At 49.3% G+C, this 22,671-nt stretch overlaps 1 protein-coding gene across 2 annotated transcripts in view; it reads right to left on the bottom strand.

Moving 5' to 3' along the window:
- IGF2BP1 (insulin like growth factor 2 mRNA binding protein 1) overlaps nt 1–22,671 on the bottom strand; it is a 48,200-nt gene that overhangs the window by 11,744 nt on the left and 13,785 nt on the right. The window contains exons 3-11 of one of the 2 annotated variants that reach the window (XM_061391468.1): nt 10,983–11,031; nt 10,403–10,454; nt 5,911–5,974; nt 4,519–4,800; nt 3,663–3,797; nt 2,588–2,710; nt 1,724–1,859; nt 975–1,097; nt 405–521 (exon numbers count right to left, since the gene is read on the bottom strand). In XM_061391468.1, the coding sequence (XP_061247452.1) occupies nt 405–521; nt 975–1,097; nt 1,724–1,859; nt 2,588–2,710; nt 3,663–3,797; nt 4,519–4,800; nt 5,911–5,974; nt 10,403–10,454; nt 10,983–11,031 (1,081 nt within the window). Of the gene's footprint in view, nt 1–404; nt 525–974; nt 1,098–1,723; nt 1,860–2,587; nt 2,711–3,662; nt 3,798–4,518; nt 4,801–5,910; nt 5,975–10,402; nt 10,455–10,982; nt 11,032–22,671 lie in introns of both variants that reach the window. The other variant, XM_061391467.1, reaches the window with a different exon arrangement.

Consider the following 22,671-nt stretch of genomic DNA (forward strand, 5'->3'; position numbering starts at 1 on the left):
AAATTTAACAAGTATTCGTTCAGGTTCTCCCTGACCAGGGAAGGTGGAAACAGCTAAAATTTACCCAGCAACCACTGTGCACCAAGCACTGAGCTGGGGGCTTTGGCTGCATCATCTCAGATCATTCTCATCACTACTATACTGATGGGGAAATGAAGGCTCAGGTACTACAGCTCAAAAACTGGGATTGAACCCAGGCAGTCTTGCCTGAACTGAAGCTCTCCTGTGCTACGATACCACTTCCTCCCTTAGTCTGAAAGTGAAGTCGAAAGCAAAAGGAACTGGGACCCCACAGGAGAGAGCCCTAACACTAGGCAAATGGGGTGTCTGAGAACAAAGGAGAGGGCGATGGGAGCAGAGCGCCCTCCCACCCTGGGAACCAGAAGGAGAACAGAGCTGGTCACCTTGATGGAGGCGCTGGCGAACCGGGAGAGCTGCTTGATGTGCTGCCCCTTCTTGCCGATGATGGCGCCCACCGCCTGGGCAGGAATGAACACCTGCACCATCTCCTGCTCTGGAGCCTGCTGCCAAGACAGGACATGTCATTAATGCAGCTCGAGTCAAGGGGCACAGCCCAGAAGCCCGTCCATGGCCCTGCCCTGCACTGTCAAGGAAGAAAGGGTGCAGCACCCAGACACCAGCCTGGGCGACATGGTCTGCAGCTCTCCCAAGGCCCCAGAGAGACAAACGGAAGAAGCTGGACCAGACGAAGAGGACGAGTGCCGCCAGCACCCGAGGCTGCTGCCCCCAGGGCTGAGGCTCTGGACGCTAGCACGAGTGGCCGGGAGCGCTTCCCTCTCCTGTGAGTTACCAGCTATCAGGCTCCCACGACTGCCCACAGGGCTGAGGCTCTGGACGCTAGCACGAGTGGCTGGGAGCGCTTCCCTCTCCCTGTGAATTACCAGCTATCAGGCTCCCATGAGGAGTTGAGCCCTAAGTGAGCTCACGGACAGCCCAGGGTCCCCTGCACCTACCATAAAGGAGCTGTAAGGTGCAGCTCCAGTGACGCTGCTGGGAGGTGGTGGGACTGCACTGGAGGAGGCTGGGAAAAGACCTACAGCTGCCAAGTTCAGTCCGGGGATGAGATGTGACTGCAGCTGGGGAAAAGAAGGCAAAGAGAAAGAGGTTGGCTCATTCGGATGGGGCCTGGTAGCTCTTGTACGTGGTGCTGGCTGAACAGGAGGGTGAATGGGCCAAAACAGGAGAATGGCATGCTCTTGCCCCAAACCTGCCTGCCCCTCTGGTATTCACAACACTCACATGTACACAAGGGTTCCCACCTCTGAGGTGAAGGGACACTGTTTTAGACCCTCAGACGTCCTTCTCCAGCGGTCCCCCCGCTCTGATGGAGGCAGACCTCAGACTCACAGCCCGTGACAAGGTGGGGGAGATGGGTCTCTAACTTCTAAAACTCACATATTTGGTCATGTGACCCACATCCTCACTCACCTTTAAAAACCAGATGAAAACTAGGAACCCTCTCCCCCACTAACACATAGCACATAAACACAAAGCTTACAGGGGGACCACAGACCCAAGACTGGATCCCCACTTGCACCCAGGAATCAAATGAAGAACCCCTATTAATTCAGTGTTAAAAGGACTGATCAATCTTGAGGCCCAAAAGCAAAGTCAGTGTTCCCAGGACCCCACCATGTGAACGCCCACCCACTTGGAGACCCACTTCTGCTATGGCTCCGGCTCAAAGGCGTCCGACACTCACGCTCATGGCAGCCACGTCATTCTCATAGGCTTCCCGCACTTTCTTCATGATCTCCTGCTCGGCCCTGCAGCAGTTCTCGATGGCGCCCTTCACAGTGATGGTCCTCTCGGGGTTATAGAGGGTGAGATCCTGCAGCCTGGGGCAGGGAGCAGGTTAGCGTCAAGCTTCCACTGACAAGCCCGGACTGGGAAAAGAGCCTGGCTGAGGACATCACAGCCACGCCGTTTCCACAGGATGTTTAGTTTGGGGCAAATATGAACAGCTCTGTCTCTGGCTTTCAGCTCATCCCCAGAGCAAGGTTTCCCCACAGGGAGGTGAGGACATTGGGCACAGACTGTAAGCAAGGAGGGTGCTCCTGGCTGGGAATTCCCCAGTGGCACCAGCAATCCATTTTCTGAGCCCTCCTGAAGCAGAGCAGGTAATCTGCCCGCAAGTAAGTCTCTTGACACAGTCAAGAGACACAGTGTTCACAGAGGGGCTAACAGATTCCTCCTGAGAAGCAGGCCACCACAGAGCACCTGCTCAAGGCTCAGGTAAGCATCTGGGTCTGTCCTCTCCCTGTGGCCTGGCAGTGTGCCGGGAGACCCCCCGTCCTGGCCCCTGGCTGCAGGCTCTCTCCCCCAGAGGCAGAGTGAGAGAGACAGGATGCGGGAGCCAAGGACTGAAGAGGCAGCACCCTAACCACAGCGGTGATGGAAGGACTTCAGCCGTTACAGAAAAATGCTCTTCATCGCTGCTTTAACTATTCTTCGATAAGCAGAAACTGTATCTGACTTACGGGGCAGGTGTTAAGGACAGATAATGAAATATGCCACCCTGGGGGCCCAGGCATCCCACTCGCAGAGGGAAAGGAAAGTGCCTTACGAGGAAATGGTGATTTTTGTCTCCGTGTCCTGCTCCACCTTCTTCAGGTTGCGCCCTTCCTTGCCAATGAGTCGCCCCACAAAGTTATTATGGGCCAGGATCTTCAGGGGAACCTCGTCAGCCCTTGGAAAGAAGTGAGGCACAAGAGCTCCTTAGATGGTAGGCCGCTGCAGATGCGGGTTTCCGGGACAGACGCCAGAACCAAATCATGTTTTCAAACAATCAGTGGGCGAGAAATGGGGAGTAGGGACCGGTGGCAAAGGCACGGGTCACGATGGGTGATGGGCACGCTCCTTAACTGTGGTGATGGTTTTTGTAAATAGACTTGTATTAAAAGCTCATCCAAGGGTATACTCTCAAATGGGCATACTGTAGAATTTAGCTCCGTTGGTAAAGAATCCACCTGCAATGCAGGAGACCCCAGTTCGATTCCTAGGTCAGGAAGATCCGCTGGAGAAGGGAAAGGCTACCCATTCCAGTATTCTGGCCTAGAGAATTCCATGGACCATATAGTCCATGGGGTCGCAAAGAGTTGGGCATGACTGAGCACTTCCACTTTCACAGAATTCTGTGTACCTTTGGGCTAGTGGCTCAGTTGGTAAAGAATCCACCTGCAATGCAGGAGGATCCGGTTTCAATCCCAGGGTCGGGAAGAGCCCTTGGAGAAGGGAATGGCAACCCACTTCAGTATGCTTGCCTGGAGAACCCCAAGAACAGAGGAGCCTGGCAGTCCATGGGACTGCCCAGAGTCGGACACGACTGTGCAACTTTCTTTCACAGAGTTCTATGCAGCTAATCAAGAACAAAGTGATCGTATGTACTGATGCACAGCAGTGGAAAGAACAGACTGCGAGACAGTATGTTCACAATGATCCTACGTGTGCTAAAACACATGCATATACATATGTGTGCGCATGCCTACGAGGGCACAGCACTGCCAGGATACACAGGCCCTTATTTACAAGGAGGAGGACTCATTTTTCAGCTTTTACCCTGTTGTACAATTTCTGTGTCCCCTGTTTGTCTGTGTTAAGAGTTGAGGAGGCGACAGTGCCCAGAGAAGCTAACGCCTTACGTTTTGGTGTCCTTGGCCTCCTTGTGCATAATCTCCAGGATCATCTTACAAGCAGAAGAGCAGCCCTCAGGGGTCGAGTGGACACTGATGGCCTTCTCGGCAGCACCTGCATTCTCCTTCCTGTGTACGTCGATCCTAACAAGCACATGGATGGTTAGCTGTCCCTGGTGAATCTCCTCAAAACAAAGTACAGGCCCGCTCTTCTTGGAACAAGGCCAAGTGTGGAACTGAGACAGGCAAGGAAAGGGCAGCCTGTTGCCATGGATTCTGTCTCAGTCAGGAGGCGGCAGCCGAGAACGATGGCATCTTTCATGGGAATCCAGGGCTGGGGATCAACAGCCCTCAGCTCTGAAGCTGCGTTTCCCCCTTGAAACAACTATAAAGGGACGGTACACTGTGTCAAATTAAAAGCAAACAATAAAAGGGTGCATTATGAATCAGAACACAAAATGACCTGTTCTGTTCCACAGATCAGCTATAAAGATTAGAGAAGAGCGGTGGCTATGTGCAATGGGAGAAGGTCAGAACTACGCCTCTCACTGAGGTCCCTGACTGGCCTGTCCTGCTGCCACCAATAACCAGTGTTGAGGTCACAGAGCACTAAGGAGGCTTTCTTCCCAAGACTAGCTTTGCTCCATGAGAAGCTCTACAAAGAAACCCTTCTTACAACTATAGTGTGTGGCCCAGCCACTGCCACCAAATGGCACATCCCAGGCCTATTCTATCTCCCAACATTTCCTAAGAGGTAAAGTTGAGTTGAAACCCCTCCGTCTGTTTCCAGGAGGGGGCCTCGCCTCCTGGGCACCAACCACTGTTTTCTGGCCCCACCTCTATTTCCCCTGCGGCCAAGACTCACTTGGACTGGGTCTGTTTTGTGATGTTGCGGATGGTGGCACCCTCCTTGCCAATGATGGCGCCCACATATTGAGTGGGCACCAGGAGCCGTAGGGGGATGTCCACTTGCTGCTGTTTGGCTGGGGCCCCAGCTGCCACAGGGGAGCCCTGGCGGGGCTGACCCCGAGAGCCAAAGCCACCTCGGCGCCCGTTCTCAGGACCCTGTGTGATCTGCTCGTCAGGAATGTAAGAGACCTTCAAGGCATGATTCTCTAGCTGGTGGCCGTTCAGCTTCAAGATGGCTCTGAGGACAGAGAGAAAATCTACTGGTCACTCCAATCCATGCAAATCACACCAAATGCTCTCCAGGTATAAAGCACTCAGCTGGGTTACAACATGGAACATTCCAGAAGAAAGGGAGATGACCACCTGCCCACACTCCCACCTTCACCTTAGAGACACCCAGTCTAAATAAGACATCAAATAAGGTAGTATAGCAAAAATAAGCTATTTCCATTGAATTTGGGGATTGGCTTGTTAATTTCAAGTTTCCAAGTAAACTCCATGGAAACAGAAGAAGTGGCTTGCAGAAGTTTAAGTCTATCTGGAATGTCTGCAAACCAGGACTAGTGAACACTGAAGGGAGGGGCCATGTGCCATCCATTCCCTGGGCTGGTTAGAAATGTTAACAAAGCAACAATATGCAGTAAGACGTAAGCAAGTGTGGACTTAAAACCAAGTTAAGGCCCATAGACTGGCCACAGGGACCTCCAGAAAATTCTGAGCCCAGCAGACACCTGAAAGAAAACTGAAGGTTTGAGAAAGTGGTACAGTTTTAAACTAGGTTGGAGGAAACAAATGGGATAGAGGCAACATGTTGAAGGAACGAGAAAGCCATCAAAAGCAAAATGTGGCAAAAGGCCTATAACAGAATATAAATGAAGACTATCAGTACCAATGGGGTGGGGCAGGGTGACTCAACCAAACAGCTAGGGAGCCAGAAATTGTGGATGTGAGGGGACTCAAGGTGATTCCGGAGATATGAATAAAATGTCTGCTTCTGCCACATCACAAATCTTTTAGGTCTCAGTTCCTTCTCATCACCACTAGATGGCACCATCAACACAGCAAAGGATCCTATGGTCCGCAATCGGAGACCTATCAAAAACCAGGATCTTCTAAAAAGGATTTCCCACCTCCTCTGGGGAAGTCTTTGGGTCTTCAAAGTTTATCCTATCAACCCCAGGGAGGTTTCTGAACCTCTGAGATTCCTGAACCAAATGACAAGAGTCTGGCACTGGGTGCAACAAAATGAGAGGGCAGGCGGGGCCGGTGCCCACTCTTGTCAAAGCAGGGGCACCTGGCTCCCAACCTCCACAGAGACCCTCCCTATCCCACTTCAGGGTCCACTCACTGCCTGGTCTGTTCCCGGTTGGAATAGGTGACATTGACTACTGCCGTCTCACTCTCCGTGTTCACTGGGGGAGCAAAAAGAGAGATCAGGGTTAGAGCAGTGAGTCCTGGAGATGGCACCAATGATGTTCTTAAAAGGCTCATCTCTGAGGGCCATGCAGTCAAGAAGGAAACACTTGAATGACAAAGCAGAGCATTTCCTCTACAGGCCCCTTTCATCACAACTCCTGGAAAATTCAAATTAGCCTATCATTTTCCTTTAACTTTAATGTCTTCCTTCGATTTCCCTGCCAGCCCTCAAGAGAGCCAGGCATACACACGGATGTGCAGTCAACATATCAGCAGTTATGCAGCAGAGAGCACTCACATACACATATACCCCAATCTGGAAATAAATGTATTCTTAGAAACAAATTTATACTAGTTAAAAATCACACACTGAGTGAGATTACACAAAGAAAAGGTCTGTAAGGACATCCCCGAAGAGATTTGAGAAAACACCTAAATCCATTTTAGAGTACCCTCAAGTATTCACTGATCAAATAAAAGTGTATCATTCATCTAGCTGAATAAGTTTACAAGAGTCTGCCATGGAGTCTGGAGGGGCAGGATTTGGGAATGGACTTGGGTTGGATGTTCCATGTGATCTGGCCACATAGTCTTCCCCCATTTTGAATTAATAAAATTAACCTATGCTTTATGTATCACTGTCTTGTGATTTTGGGTCCCCTAGACCTGCTCAAGAAAGCAGGGCTCTTTCTTAGGCTCAAAAATCACTGCAGATGGTGACTGCAGCCATGAAATTCAAAGATGCTTGCCCCTTGGGAAAAAAGCTATGACCAACCTAGACAGCATATTAAAAAGGAGAGACATTACTTTGCTGACAAAGGTCCATCTAGTCAAAGCTATGGTTTTTCCAGTAGTCATGTATGGATGTGAGAGGTGGACCATAAAGAAAGCTGAGCACCAAAGAATTGATGCTTTTGAACTGTGGTGTTGGAGAAGACTCTTGAGAGTCCCTTGGACTGCAAGGAGATCAAACCAGTCCATTCTAAAGGAAATCAGTTCTAAATATTCATTGGAAGGACTGATGCTGAAGCTGAAGCTCCAATACTTGGCCCACCTGATATGAAAAACTGACTCACTGGAAAAGACCCTGATGCTGGGAAAGATTGAAGGCAGAGGAGAAGGGGACGATAGAGGATGAGATGGTTGGATGGCATCACCGACTCAAAATGAGTTTGAGGAAGCTCAGGGAGTTGGTGATGGACAGGGAAGCCTGGCATACTGCAGGCCACGGTTCGCAAAGAGTCGGACACAACTGAGCGAATGAACTGAATTGAGACTGCTCAGCCCTGGCGTGGGGGACTTGGACCAAAAAAAAAAAAACAAATCCACCCCTCCCCCTACAATACCAATGGCACTTATCACCACAAAACTGCAGTGCAGACCACTCTTGGCCCCTCTGGCCTGTCAGTAGAGCTCTCCCAACTCAGTGGAGAGGAAGATTCTGCAAGAATCTTCTAGCAGTTAAGTGGAAATACAGGAGCGAATCAAACAAAACCTCTGCTCTCACGGAGGTTAAACATACTAGTAAGAAGAGAAAGCAAAAAATATAATAAGCAAAGACTGTGAAAAGATGGTATGATAATAGACTATTACTCAACCATAAAAAAAAAAAAACTAAATCTTGCCATTTTCAGAGATGTGGATGGACCAAGAGCATATTGCTGCTAAGTTGCTGCTAAGTCGCTTCAGTCGTGTCCGACTCTGTGTGACCCCACAGACGGCAGCCCACCAGGCTCCCCCGGCCCTGGGATTCTCCAGGCAAGAACACTGGAGTGGGTTGCCAGCATATTACACTTAGTGAAATGTCAAAGAAAGACAAATACTGTGTGATATCAGCCATATGGGAAATCTAAAAAATACAGATGAATATATACGCAAAACAGAAACACAGATACAGAAGACAAACTAGTGATTACTAAAAAAGGCGGGGGTGGGGGCATCAAGGGTACGGGGGTATGGACCGACAGAGACAAACTACTATGTATCAAGTAAAATGACAGGAATTCCCTGGCAAGCCTGAGGTTGGGACCCAGCGGTTTCACTGCCAAGGTTGGATCTCTGGTCAGGGAACTAAGATCCCACAAGCCAATAAATAAATAAGTAAACGAAACAGTCAAAGGATAAAAATAAATTGCACAGCACAGGGAGTTATAGACATTATCTTGTAATGACATTCAATGGAGTATAATCTTGAAAAATGCTGAATCACTATGGTGTGTAACTGAAACTAATATATTATAAATCAACCATACTTCAATTAAAAAAAAAATTCATGTTCTCCCTGCAAAAAAGTAGAAGGGGTTGAGTGCTATGGAGAAATACAAAGCACGGAAAAGGAGGTGGTGGTCAGGGGTATAATTTCACGTAGGGTGGACAGAAAGGGCATTGCTTAGTAAGCGGCGTTTGAGCAGACGAAGAGTTTATTGTTACAAAAGCAAACATTTGCCATTCTGTTTTCTCCAGGGAGCAGGCATCGCCCCCAGATTCGGTGTGTTATGGTTCTCTGGTGAGCCTCTGAACTAGCAGTGACCCCTGCTGGGCACCCCTAGTGAACCTCTCCAACGTGCTCCCAAGCCACTGCTGTCTGTCCAGGAGTAACTGAGTCATCAGTCTAAGATGTAAGCAGGACTGGACAATGGTTATCAGGGACTGAGCAATGGTTATCAGTGCTTCCAGTTATGTCCTGGTGCTTATAGTAAAAGCAAGCTCCAGGGTCAGGGCAGAAGAGAACCTGTTCGACTGATTCAGCACCTCAGATTTTTGTGCAGGCGAGTATTTTAATCATTTGTAATGATTTACAGCTTGCCTATTTAGAATTTGGAGATGAATATTTTGTCTTGTCTAGGTTTCTTAAAGATCTGCAAACTCAAACCATTTTGTCTGCCTAATGACCAAGCTCTACTTTATGTCCAGCCCAAAACACTTCAAATTTTTATTCATTCATTCATTCACTTTTGGCTGAGCCGGGTCTTCATTGCTACACATGGGCTTTTTTCTAGTTGCATCGAGCAGGGACTACTCTCCATTACCATAGGCGGGCTTCTCATTGCTATGGCTCCTCTTGTTGCAGAGCGTGGGCCAGAGGCACAAGGGCTTCAGTAGTTGTAGCTCAAGGGCTCTAGACAGCCAGCTTCAGGAGCTGTGGCACCCAGGGCTCTGATGCACCATGCCCCATGGCATGTGGAATCTTTCCTCTTCCCAGATCAGATGAAATCCACATTCCCTGCATTGGCAGGTGGACTCTTAACCACTGGACCACCAAGCAAGTCCTCCAAATTTTATTTTAGCTCATTTCCTCTGAAAATAATTTATAATCTTAAGCAATTTGAGAAGAACTTAAGAAGTTTTTGGAGAAACTTCAAAAATCATAGCAAACTTTTCATGATCTAGAATTCTTTTTTATTATTTCTCCTTCTGCAAGGAGATCCAACCAGTCCATCCTAAAGGTAATCAGTCCTGGGTGTTCACTGGAAGGACTGATGTTGAAGCTGAAACTCCAATATTTTGGCCACCTGCTGTGAAGAGCTGACTCATCTGAAAAGACCCTGATGTTGGGAAAGATTGAAGGCAGGAGAAGGGGATGACAGAGGATGAGATGGTGGGATGGCATCACCAACTCAATGGACATAAGTTTGGATAAACTCCAGGAGGTGGTGATGGACAGGGAAGCCTGGCTTGCTACAGTTCATGGGGTAGCAAAGAGTGAGACATGACTGAGTGACTGAACTGAACTGTGGGCCTACTATTTTTTTTTTTGGCTGCGCCAGGTTCTAGCTGTGGCATGTGGGATCTAGTTCTCTGACTAGGGATTGAGCCCAAGCCCCCTGCATTGCGAGACGGAATCTTAGCCACTGGACCACCAGGGAAGTTCCCGTGGGCCCAGTCTTGAGAAAGATTTTGCCTGCCCATCAATATGTGCAAAAGTGATTCTCTGCCTTTTTTTTTTTTTAATTAACCAAAGACATGTAGCTGATAATCAGTTTCTACCCTCTCTGCCCACCACCCCAAAAAAAGACAACCTGTTGATTATTTCAGACAAAAACCAAGAGTAATGAAGCTTTTAAAGTAAAAGGGCTACAGATTTACTTAGCTTGCACGCACAGCTTCCATTCTTAACCTATTTCTAAAATCCAGGGAACCTCTGTTTCTACCTTGGCTGGCCCATGGAGACTCCATGCTGGGAATGAGTGATTTGCTGATTCTCTTTTTAACCAGAGGAGAAGCCAGTTCCAGAGAAGTAGCAGAGCCAGAGCTGGGACACTCCACTCTACCTCCCTCCACGGTACCCTCTGGGCTGTCTTTGGTGTTCCAGAGAGATGTGGCACCAGAAAAGGAAGCAGAGCAGATTTTCGCCCTTCCGCCCCACAACTCCTCCAACACCCATCTACCCCTACCCCACTACCGCCGCCTCTATCCACTCTTACCTTGCTCGCAGTTCTCCACTGTACCATACTGAGCCAGCAAGCTGTCCAGTACCTGAGAGCAGGGGAAGGGAGCACGGCTAACCTGAGTACCCCAGGAACTCACCAAGTCATCACTGGGCACACCCCTCACCCCAAAGCACTGGGAAACCCTTTGGTGGGGACTCAACATGTTACCTGCTTGGGTTGCCCTTTCTTAGGTACTAATGCTGGCGGTAAGCCATCAGAATTTCTTCACAGAATGTGCTCAAAAAGCGGGTGTGGAACTTAAGGTCCTTTTTGGAAGCAGACCTGTAGCACCTGGTCTCCAGCCGGTCCTCTGTCATCACTAAGCTTGGGGTTCAGGGAACACCCTTCCCGCCTCCCTGATGCCTCTCACCAGAGGGAATGCCCAAGAACTCATGCTGCAAGTCTTAGGCTGAGGATGCAATCCAACTGTCCACCCCGCCACCCCCTCCCTCAGACTCTCTGGCCTAGCACCAAGCCCCCAGGACACCTCCCAGTCATCTCTGCCACCTCAGGCTAACCAAGACTCCCCTCCCAGTCTCCATGACCCCACTAACAATTTCCCCTAATCACTTACTTCCCATCGAAGCTGGGGTGGAATATTTCGGATCTGTATTTTTCGACTCCTGAAATTAGAGAGAAAACATCAGTGACAGCTCTGGATACTCTAGGGGCCTGTGACCTTGCAGGTTTTAGTCCTCATTCCAGTCTATCTTCCTACCTTCTACTCAACACCAAAGACTTAAGAGTCTAAGAATGATAACCTTTGGGAATGGAAAGCTGGCCTCTTTTTAGAGAGCGAAATACAGTGCGACCACAGATAGGAAAGCCAAAACCAGGTGCCCTAAGCACTAGGATAACATAATCCCCCCAGTCATACCTGCTTTGTTCATCTCTCCTAGGTTCCTCACTCATTATATCTTACTCAGTAACCATCTATTACCACCCACCATGTCTCAGACTCTAGGAATACAGAGCTAGCTATGCGAATTACTGTATGAATCATTCACCTGATACCTTTCTAGTCGGTGTCTACTTCATGCTGGATGACTTTGTTCTACATGCTGGGGACACAACTGATAGACAGAACAAAGTGCCTGGCCTCAAGCTGCTCACAATTATTAGGGGAAACATATACGCAAACAAATTGCAGCAGGATAGTTGGCAGTAGCTAAGCTCTTTCTTTGATACAGATTTAAACTTGCGCTCCACTTAGCACTGATCTTTAAAAGGTTATTTAACTCGAGGCTCAGTTTTCTCCTTTGTAAAACAGGGATAATACCTATTCACAGGGAGGTATAAAGTGATGTTAGATAATATTATCAAGAGCTTAGCAAAGGGTTTGGAGTAAGCATCGTACTTAAAATGTAATAATAGACACACGTGTGAATACTAAGGTGGAGTGATTAACACACACAATCCAGCATCATAATCACCCCCTTCCCTCCTCCCAGTTTATTATAGTTCCTCCTTCCCACCTTTCAAACGCCTCTTAAAAATGTAATTTTCCCTGAGGAAGGCTTTCAGGTTCAAGGTTGATGCCCAGGGCAATTAACTGCTCACCACCCAAATCAATGCCCTAATCCCTGGGCTTAAAACATTTCAATTGACTTGATCTGCACTGGTCAACTGTCACTTGTCTTTGTGTATCCTTGATTACAAAACTCTCAGTTTCAGGACACGGTCCAACGCAATTCCAGAGGCACGAGGGAACATGAGAGCAGGAGCAAGAAAGTCCGGTTCTAGCCCCTCAACTGCCCCCGACTGGCTGTCCTGACTAAGCCACTCAAGTTTTAGGCCCTGTGTTCCTGGCTGACATGCAACAGGGCCCAGTCAGTTCTTGCCAAGTTGGGGGAAATCATGCTCAAAACACACAAGAGTGGGACTTCCTAGGTGGTCCAGACTCCACGCTTCCAATGCAAGGGGCATGGGTTCCACCCCTGGTGGGGGAACTAAGATCCCACATGCCATGTGGCGTGGACAAGAAAATATAAAAAACAAAACCCTACACACACATGAGGGCAAGGGAAGGGATGCTAAACTCTAACTGTAAATGTTTTGATCTTGGCTCTCTGCCCTCGGCCAGCTCACTCATTTCACCAAGTCTTTAGATGTAGAACGGAAACAGAAGGGTCTTTAAGACCCCTTCTAGCTCTGCAGTTTTGAGGATAGAGAGTCTTTATCAATGACATACACTAACGAAATCTCTTCTGGGGTTGAAACAGCTTAAGGGAAATGTGCCATAATGGTTCTTTACTTTGGTTTGGTTCATGAACCTGATCTAAGGAGGTTAGACCATAGCCGGACAAAAGAACAAGCATCAGAAACAAGCCCACTTCCAGGGCCTCGAGTCCCACACCAGGCCAGCTTCTTGGGATCCAATTCAATGGCCAAGAGTGAGCTTCACGGTATCTGCATCACATGCCCTATGGGATTTCCCATAAACAACTCATTTTGTGATGAAATGGGCAAAGAAAACGCAGGAGCTCTCACAGGAGGAAAGTCAAATTCCTGGCGAACTGAAGAGGTGATTTATACCATTAGAAGATGGAGAACACTGATCTACCTTAATGCTAGTGACAGGGGTCCCCCAAGCTGAGTGAGGACCTCTCTCAAGCAAATGCTTCTGGAAGGACCAAAGGGGATGGGCGGCTGCCAGCCTGGAGTTCAAACCAGTAAGGGCTTAAAGCAGCCCCCTATGGAAGTTTAGTTTTAAGAGCACACTTTCAGGATGGTCCCTTACTATAATCTCAGGTCAAGGGTCAAAAATACCCTCTTCAAAAAAAAAAAAAATACCCTCTTCTTCCTCAAACTCCCTCTTTTAGGGGCTTTCTTTTCAGGGTAGGGAAGAGTTGGGAGGGGATGGGGAGGTGAAATCAAATCTCAGTTTGGGATGTTAATCCATATCCTGAAAGCAATGGCAGTCTGGAATGTCTGGAATGTTTCAGGAGAAGGAGGGGGGAGGAGGGCAGGGATACCCAACCAATGAAAGAAAAGACATCCTGCAGCCCTCCCCCACCCCCAAAAGGCACGGCTCACCCACCTCTCCAGGGCACACACACCCAATCCTGGGAACCCACACAAGGCCACTTCAGGCCTCCAAACCTGGCTAGCAAGGCAAACCCTGAAAAAAACAGAGACCAAGAGCTTTTGTCTTTTAAGCCCTTGGCCTGGTTTGTATTAAGTATGGTGCTACCTAATTTCTTTCAGGCCCAAGGCACATGGGGCCATGTTGAGAACTGGACCAGGAACCCATGGCTAACTCATTAGCCATGTAGGGTGCTAATAATGCCTGTAGGGTGCTACAGGCATTTCCGGTTGCCCAGTACAAGCTGGGCCAGGGCAGGGTGCTGAGGGCTTGGAGGATCAGGATGGAAGTTAAGAAACCCTGACTTCTTTACTCAGTACCTTAGTTTCCTCCTGTGGAAAACGGATAGGGCTTTTGTGAGGACTTAGAACAGGCAGGAGGCCTGCTAAGTCATGGTCCAGTCCAGGTGCTCTGTCCCAGTCCCAATTCGAGTCCCCAGGACACTAGCATGGGAAGAGGCTACAAGTCTGACAAGGATGGCTACCTGTGATAGTAAAACAGTTAGGCTTCTGCACTGATGGGGAAATAGCGGGAAATATCACAGCCCACACCCCCACCTCCTGTGACAACCAAAGGGCCCCAATCCAGCATTTGACTGATAGACAGGCTTCCACTAGCTCAGAATGGAGCTTCTGCACTACAGGCAACGGGGCACTGCACACTGAGCAGGACCCTGAACTCCAATACCGACTGTTCAGAAAAGCAAGAGGACTCCCCGAGGTTCAGGAGCCACCACCCGTCCTGGAGCTGATAAACTTGTGAAGTGAAAGAGTGACGCCTCCAGCCCCTGGCAATGAAGGCAATGGGTGCACGAGTCAAATTATTTGCCTGGATGCCAACACCCTGAGGCCTCTGACCCCCTCTGCCTGCCCTAACCAGCAGGGCCCTGGGGCAGCTCCCCAGACACCGAGTCATAGGGGGTGCTCCTTTCTGATGTGGTTGGGGGCAAGCAGGGGACACCAGGGCCACAGGGACCAAGTGACCTCCTTCGAGCCCAGGGGAGATTCCAGGAGAGACCAGAGGGAGAGCATCTGAGCAACCACTAAGGAGATAGTAGGAAAACAAGAGATTCAGGAAGAACAGGAGCTGGGCACCTGGAAGTATGACTGGAAGCCCCCGCCCCGGGGCAGGGAGCTCTGGCCCTATTAACCTTTTTAAAGACATGTCATTGACCTTGAATGGGAAGGAAAAGAGTTCATTAAGGAAGACACGAACATTTCAGGAGTGCTTACCAGTCGCCAGGTGCAGATTCTACACCTCCAAGAAGCCTCCCACTATCCATGCCCATGGTAACTGTGGCTCCACTTTACAGACTGAGGCCCTGAGATTGAGGGGTTGAGTATCTGCCAAGTCAGATACCCAGAGTCAGAGTCAGTACTGAAACACAGAGGCTGTCTGGTTCCAGGCTCTTCCAGGCTCGTCCCCTTGTGCTGCCTTTCTGATGACAGAAAGGAAACTAAAGTCTTTGCCAAAATACAGGAAAGGTTTGGCTTGAGGACAGATTTATAACACTCATAGAGTTCAAGCATCAGAGTGAAGAGCAGACATGCTGAGTGGGTACTGCTCTCCAGGAGTCAAAACGCCCCACCTGTAACTTCTGGAGAATCTGACTTAATCCTAGTTCTCTGAAGAGATGAAAGCCTTGATTTGATTCTGATAGGGGGCTCTGGGGGTTGGGGCCCCAAGCCTGAACAGTTTTCCAAAACCTACTATTGCCTCTCTCCCCACAACTGGCTTGCTCCACCTAGATGCAAAGGGAGTCTTCCCACTAGGGGAAGATGAGGTCGCTAAAAGTGATTCTATGGTTTTTGAACACTGACTAGATATTTGATAATATTAGAACAGGCTTTGGTAACCAAATGTTTGTTTTCGGTATCTGTGAGTCTTATTTGTTTTGTATACAGGTTCATTTGTACCATTTTTGAAAAAATTAGATTCTTAAAAAGTCAGGGAATCCCTGGCAGTCCAGTGCTTAGAGGGTTTGCAGGTGGCAAAGTAGAAAAGGTTCCGCCTGCCAATGCAGGAGATGCAAGAGACATGGGTTCAATCTCTGGGTGGGGAAGATCCCCTGCGGTAGGAAATAGCAACCGACTCCAGTGTTCTTGCCTGGAAAATCCCATGGACAGAGGAGCCTGGAGGGCTACAGCCCATGCGGTGGGAAAGAGTCAGACACAACTGAGAAAGACAGCACGTAGGCACGCACACCAGCAGTTAGGACTCTGGGCAGCTCTCACCGTCAGAGGTCAAGAGTTCAATCCCTGGTAAGCTAAGATTCCACAAGCCTCAAGGCATGGCCAAAAAGATAAAATATTGATTTTTAGAAATACATACTGAAATAGTTACAGATAAAATGTCATGTCTAGGTTTACTTTAAAGTAACCAGGGGGAAAATTAATACAGATCAAATATGATTTGGTAATTTTTGGTGATGGGTACATGGGGGAATTATTTAATTATCCTTTCTACTTTTCAAAATACTTTTTTCCATAACAAAAACTTTTTAAAAAAGATAATTCTAGCTCACCCAATTTTAATGTCATCACAGATTCAAAATTAATGAGTCTAAGCCAATGAAGTTTTCTTATTTTATTTTTATTAGCAAGAATCCAGGCCCTGGTGAGGAGCCTCATGGGGGCAGGGAGGACGGGTCTGAGGTCCAGTGGAGAGACAAGCAGATGCACAGACAGAACACTTTCAGAAGGGGGTCTCCCCAGATGACAGAATGCACACCTGGACAGAACACACCCTGAGAAGTTTTTAGGTCTTCTGGAGGACAGCTAAAAACTGCCTGCCCCAAGAAGTGTTCTTTTTCTAACTCCTGCAGACAAACCACCTCCTTCCTCCTTCCACCCCCATGTCCAGAGGGTAGGATGCGACCTTCAATTATGCTAGCGACCTCATCTTCCCCTAGTGGGAAGACTCCCTTTACATCTAGGTGGAGCAAGCCAGTTGTGGGGAGAGAGGCAATAGTAGGTTTTGGAAAACTGTTCAGGCTTGGGGCCCCAACCTCCAGAGCCCCCTATCAGAATCAAATCAAGGCTTTCATCTCTCCAGAGAACTAGGATTAAGTCAGATTCTCCAGATTAGACCCTCATCTCCACCTCTCCCCAAGGTCATGGTTCTCTGACTAGCAGGCTGCATGCCCTTGAGCAAGTCAGGCCTTCAACTCTCCAGACCTCAGTTTCTCACATCACAGAAACAAGGATTAGGATTAGCCCATTTTACTGGATCTTGTGTTCCCAGATAGAGATCAACCCTGTCCACCTATAGTAATACGCTTTCTTTCTTTTTTTTTAATGTATTTGGCTGTGCCAAATATTTATTTAGTTATGGCATGCAGGATCTCCACTGTGGCATCTTTGCTGTGGAATGCGGGATCTTAGTTCCCTGATCAGGTATCAAACCACTCTACATTGGGAGCATGGAGTTCTAACCACTGGATCACTAATTTTAAAAGTTCCTACACCTTTTTAATTAGAGTGATTTTTTTGTGTCTTAATGGTCTAAATAAGTGGTTGTGAACCGATTTTTCCGCTGGAGATTCCCATTAGGAAATATGATAAAAGGTAAGAACACTCTTCACCAGAAAGATGCAAACATTCTGCACACAATTTAAAGATTTCATGGGTTAATGAAAGCTTTGGAATCCATCCATAGCCCAAAGTTAAGACACTCTCTCACACATCCACACTTAACTTCATCCCCAGTGATACCCAAATTCACTCCAGCCTCCAGGCATCTCCTCGAAAAAGTGGGAAGAAACAAGCCCAGGGCAATTAGAAAACTAAGCTTGCCTGGTGATGGGGTTGGGGTTATTACCTGGCTATTTTAAAAGAGTGAGCAACTAATTAAGATTTTTCAAACTTGCAATAACACCATGTTCTTTTCATTCTAATCAGCAGTCAAGGTCATTACCATTTTCTTAAGGTTTCTGGTGTCCAGCTGCTGGAGTCATTCACTCCAGACTTTCTTGGCACCTGCTATGCACTGAACCTGTGTTATCCACACTGCAGTAGCCATTAGTCTAGTCATATGTGGTTACTGAGCACTTCAAATTAGCAATTGAATTTTTTCTTTAAAATAAAAGTTTTATATAATTTAACTTTTTCTTCTCTAAATTTTATGAACTCTAAATACAGATGAAATGCGTCCAATGAAAATTTATCATATGAATTAGAACAGGCTCTAACAGTAAAATAAAATACACATTGGGTTCCTAAGACTTCATGCTCATCATGATCAGTTATTCAGTTATGTCCGACTCTTTCTGAACCTGCAACCCAGCACGCTCCTCCGTCCATGGGATTTCCCAGGCAAAGAATACTGGAGTGGGTTGCCATTTCCTTCTCCAGGGGATATTCCTGACCCAGGGACCAAACCTGGGTCTCGTGCATTACAGGCGGATTCTTTACTGCCAAGCCACCAGGGAAGGTAGTATCCCCCAAAATTAATAATAATAATAACAAAGTAGTAAAAGTATGCTTTTACAGATTGCATGCTGACAATAATCTTTGAATAAATTTTAAAAATAATTTGCTGAGTTAAACTTCTACATTAATTTCACTTTTTTTGAACTTCCCTGGTGGTCCAGCGGTTAAGAAGCCACCTGCCAATGCAGGGGACATGAGTTCGATCCCTGTCCAGGAAGATTCCTCATACCTCAGAGCAACTAAGCCCGTGACCACAACTAGTGAGGCCATGTTACGCACAAGAGAAGCCACCGAAACGAGGAAGCCCTCGAACAGTGAAGACCCAGCACAGCCAAAATTAAATTTTTTCCACTTTTTCTCAATGTGGCTATTAGAAAATTCACACTTAGAGATGTGCCTTGCCTCACGTTTCTATTGGACAGTGAAGGCACTGTGCTGCAGTAGAGCATGGAGGGATGAGGAAGCTAGGCAAGCTCCTGCTTTGCGTTTACAGTCCAGCAGGACACCCTAGCTTGGTTAGGGATGGGAGAAGGGAACAGACAAGGCTGACTGCATTGAGGGGGTGGGCTGGGCAGAGTAACCCTTCAGAAGTGGGTGATACTGTCGACTCCTCAACAAGAGAGTCCCATGCAGCTGACACCAGAGAAGAGGCACTGCCCCCCTCCCAAAGCTGGCTCCCATCCCAGTTGCTTTGCCCAACTGAAAAATCACACATAAAAGATGTCCTAATGTGCCAACCTCTGCCCTTTCCATAAGATCACCATTGACCCAGTCCTTCCTCCCGACCCTGCCTCCTTACCCCTGTAGAGTGGAGAGGTGGAGAAAAAAATAATCGTGGAGGAAAGCTTCTGAAGGAGGCGGACCTGGCACACTCCAAGCATGGCAGTAGCTGAGAAAGGGGGCGGGGCTGGGGAGGGGAGGAGAAGCTGGCCCAATGCCCAGGGCTCTGTGCCAGGCTGATCCAGAGGTAGGGCAGCCAGACAGGCAGGCAGCCGGGTGGGTTGACGGGCAGGGTAGGGGCTGGAAAGGAAAACACGGACCTGCTGGAAAATGCAGGACCAGGCAGAGCAGATGCCACCACCAAGGGGTTGAAGTACTGGGGGAACTGGGCAGCAGGGACACCACTGGAATGTATCTCTGGTCCCTCGAACATGGTCTTTTAAAGGTATGCAGCACACACACACGGTCCCGTGTGCTCCTGAACTAATGCTGAGGACAGGAAGCAAATTCTGGGGAGAAACTCTGAGACAAATCATATTCCCTCTTTGGAAGGCTCTTGTACTGTGTTTAAAGTGCCCCTGGCCCGCCTGGAATCAGGGAAGAAGAGGGGGATTCATTAAGCTTCTCAGATGACCAAGGACATACATACATCATTAACCCAGCAATAGGAAGTTCCAGTTGAAGAAAATCAGATTCCTACACCGAGGAAATCAGATGTAGACACTAAGGTCCAACAGAGTCCTAAATAGTCACTCTCATTTTATAGAAGGAGAAACCGAGGCACAGGAAAAGGAAAGAGACTTGGAAACTGAGGTAGGACTAGAACTCAGCTCTCCTCCCAGGCTGGTTTCTGCTCATCTCACCAAACTTCGGTTCTTTCTCTCTGACAAGAAGTGTTAACACAGCAGAAGCTTGTATAGCCCCAATGTCAGCAGCAGGAAAAATGCCCATATTCTGTATGGCTAAGTGCGTGCCAACTGGCTTTTATTGCATGCGGCTCCAATTTGGGCACAGGATTTAACTTGCAGAAGAGCTAACTACACTATAATACGGCTGGATGATTGTCAGAGAGATTTGTTAGCAGGGAAAAAATATAGTCACCAAATATTGTCTTGCAAAATTTCATCTTGGTTTGGGATAGGCAGGAGTGCAGAAGTGACAGGCAGTTGGGAAGGCGCTACCTGGTGTTGGAGAGCAAGCAAAGGAGGAATAAATCCTCTGCTCAATTTACTCATCTCGGAAATACATGGTTTGACTAGAGAGCCCACTTTTTTTTTTCCTTGCCCATCTGGGCAGTGCCAAAGGAAGCCAAAACAGAAGCTGAGACAGTGAAGCTCTTTCGAGACAAATTCCAAGTCGGCCTGGGCCAACTGCCACTCCCTCCCTCCCTCCACAGTGCTCTCTCTGCCTAGAATCCATGCTCTTTCACCTGAGGGCTGCCTAGAGCCAGAGCTGGCCTCCCAAGCTCTACAGTGTCAAGTGTGAGGTGTGAAGGAGCCATGCACTAAACCGAATGCATGGAGACAAACAGCAGAGGTGCCCACTGTGAGCAGCGCAACCCTGCAGGTGGGGGGAGCGACGCTGTGGGTAAGAAATGAACCACGGGGGACAGTGCTCACCTTCATTCTCTGGCTGGTAATGGGAAGCGTTTCCAGGATCGTCCCTCAGAGTGGGGGAGGCTAATACACTCTGACAGAGGGAAAGGTAAAGCGGGCTAGAAAGACCTCACGGAGAGATAGATTTAGCCTTCATCCCCTCAGTGGAGGTATCAGCACCTCTCGAAGATGCTTTAGAGCCAGAAGGTCTGGCTCAGGGGCCAGAGACCTGGCTGAGGGTGGAGTGGACACTCAGGGGAAGGCACTACCAGGGTGAGCCTCAGAAATGAAGCAGGGGGGTGGTGGGGGGAGGGGGGGGGAGGTCTCCCCTCATGAGGGACCAGCAGCTCCAGGCTAAGATTTTGAGGCAGAGAAGCAAACAAATGGAAACTAGACCAGTCTTAAGAGAAACCTTCTCTTCTGCAACTCACAATTTGCACTGAGAAAGAAAGACCTTGGTGTCATCTGGGCGCTTCTTGGAATTGCTAGTGTTTCAGGATGGTGAAAACCATCTCGCATGACGTTGATGGGACGCCTTGGCAGAGTCTGGGACTGGGGAGAAAGGCCTTTAACAGAGAGGGAATGGGAATGTATGCCAGGAGACGTTGAAAAACACAATTCACCCTGTTGGTGAGAAGGCGCTCTGGTTGTGTTCCTCCAACAGGAGGTTAACAACCTCAAGGAATTCTCTCCTCCAGCTGCCAACACAGACCTGTTGGTGGTGGAAAACTTCAGGAACTGCTGTTTCTTTCTTTCTAGTGGGTAGTGCATCAAAACAACTCTCCTCTGCCACGGACGCGCAGCCCTGAGTTCTGCCCCGGCTTGTGCGGGAGCCACATGCCCTCTCTGTTAAAGGCCTTTCTCCCCAGTCCCAGACTCTGCCAGGGCGTCCCATCAGCGTCATGCGAGATGGTTCTCACCATCCTGGGCCAGGAGCAGGGGCAAGGGCTTGAAGAGCCCAAGGAACCCAGGGCGGGGAGGACAACGGGGAGCAGGCGCGGCAAGGCAAAGGAGAAAGAGGTGCCTGGGAAGGGCGGCAGCAGCTGAGGGTGGGGGAGGGCTGGCAGCAGCTGGGGGGGAGGAGGGGAGTCCTCATGAACGGGCAATTGAGAAGGGCCGAGCAGCTGAGCGGCCGGGCTGGCGTCGCCGGGCCTGTGCCCCACGTGGGCTGGCCCCTTCCCCCAGCCCCTCTCACCTCACCCGGGGGAAGCCGAGCGCTCAGCCCCCCAACCCGGCTGCTGGGTGGGCCGAGTTGGCAGAGCACAAGGAGGGGGACAGAGGGTGTGCCCGGGGCCCGTGGGGACCGGGCGGTCTAGAACGTTCTGCCGCCAGAACCCCCTCGGCTTCCCGACTCGCCACAGCCGGTCCCACCCGGCCCAGGGGGCCCCGGGCTACCCGCGCAGGGCCCGGAGGGGGAGGGGACAGCCGCCGGGGGGCTGCCGGGTGGGGGTGGGGACCAGGACTTTGCCCTTTGTCTCTCTCTCCAGAGCCACCGGCCGAAACCCGACCCCATCAGCGAGTCAGGCAGCCAGCGAGGGGCAGGCTCCCCCTCTGGGGTCCTTTAGTAAATCCAGACCCGACCTCCCTGTGGTCAGGGCTGTGACTGAGGTGGTCCTGTGGGGGAGGGGGCTTCCCGCCTGCAAACAGGCCTGCAAGCATTTAAGTGGGAACCGGTTGGGGGTAGGGGGCTGGAAGTGGGGCCGCAGAAGCAGGAGGGGAGAAAATGGCCCGGGAGGCGGCATTCCTTAGAGACCTCGGCTGGGCTGTGGGAGGAGGCAGGACCCGGGCCGGGAGGCCTCCCACTGAGAAGGCAGGAACTGAGGCCTGGGAGTAGGGTGGGCTGGGGGCGCGGAACCAAGAGGCCTTCCGGGCCTCGAGAAAAAAAAGACCCTCCTCCCTGGGCCTTCTGGGAGCCACTATAGAAAATTTATAATCAAAGAGTCACACCTCCACGTAGAGTAGGGCATTTGTCTGGGGGTGCGAATGACATTCTTTTGTCTGCCCTCTTGGGGTGTCATCAGTCTTATTAATAACTCACGTTTACACAGTACTTCAGCAAAGAGGCAGACACAACTGAGCCACTAACACTTTAGGGTTTACAATTCACTCTCTCCTATGAGCCTAGAACACAAGAGGTTGATTTGAGCCTCTAAACCACAGAATATTGAGAATATTTTTATTTTCATTCTGCAGCTCAAAAACAGGCTCAGAGGTTGAGTGCCTAGTCCCAAGTTGACACTAGCCCGCAAGTGTCACCACACCATGGAGCCTGCTCCTGCTCATCAGGAAAAGGTAACTGGGTTCTCGCTCCTCAAAAACATGTATGAGCTATGAATTATGACTCTGTAGGCTTGTAACAATGGTTAACTCTTTGTCCTTTCCTGCTAGGAGGAGGCAGGGTAGGAGGGGAAGCCACTTGGGCCCTGCCCTTCC

Source organism: Bos javanicus, chromosome 19, assembly GCF_032452875.1.
Source record: "Bos javanicus breed banteng chromosome 19, ARS-OSU_banteng_1.0, whole genome shotgun sequence".
NCBI lineage: Eukaryota > Metazoa > Chordata > Mammalia > Artiodactyla > Bovidae > Bos > Bos javanicus.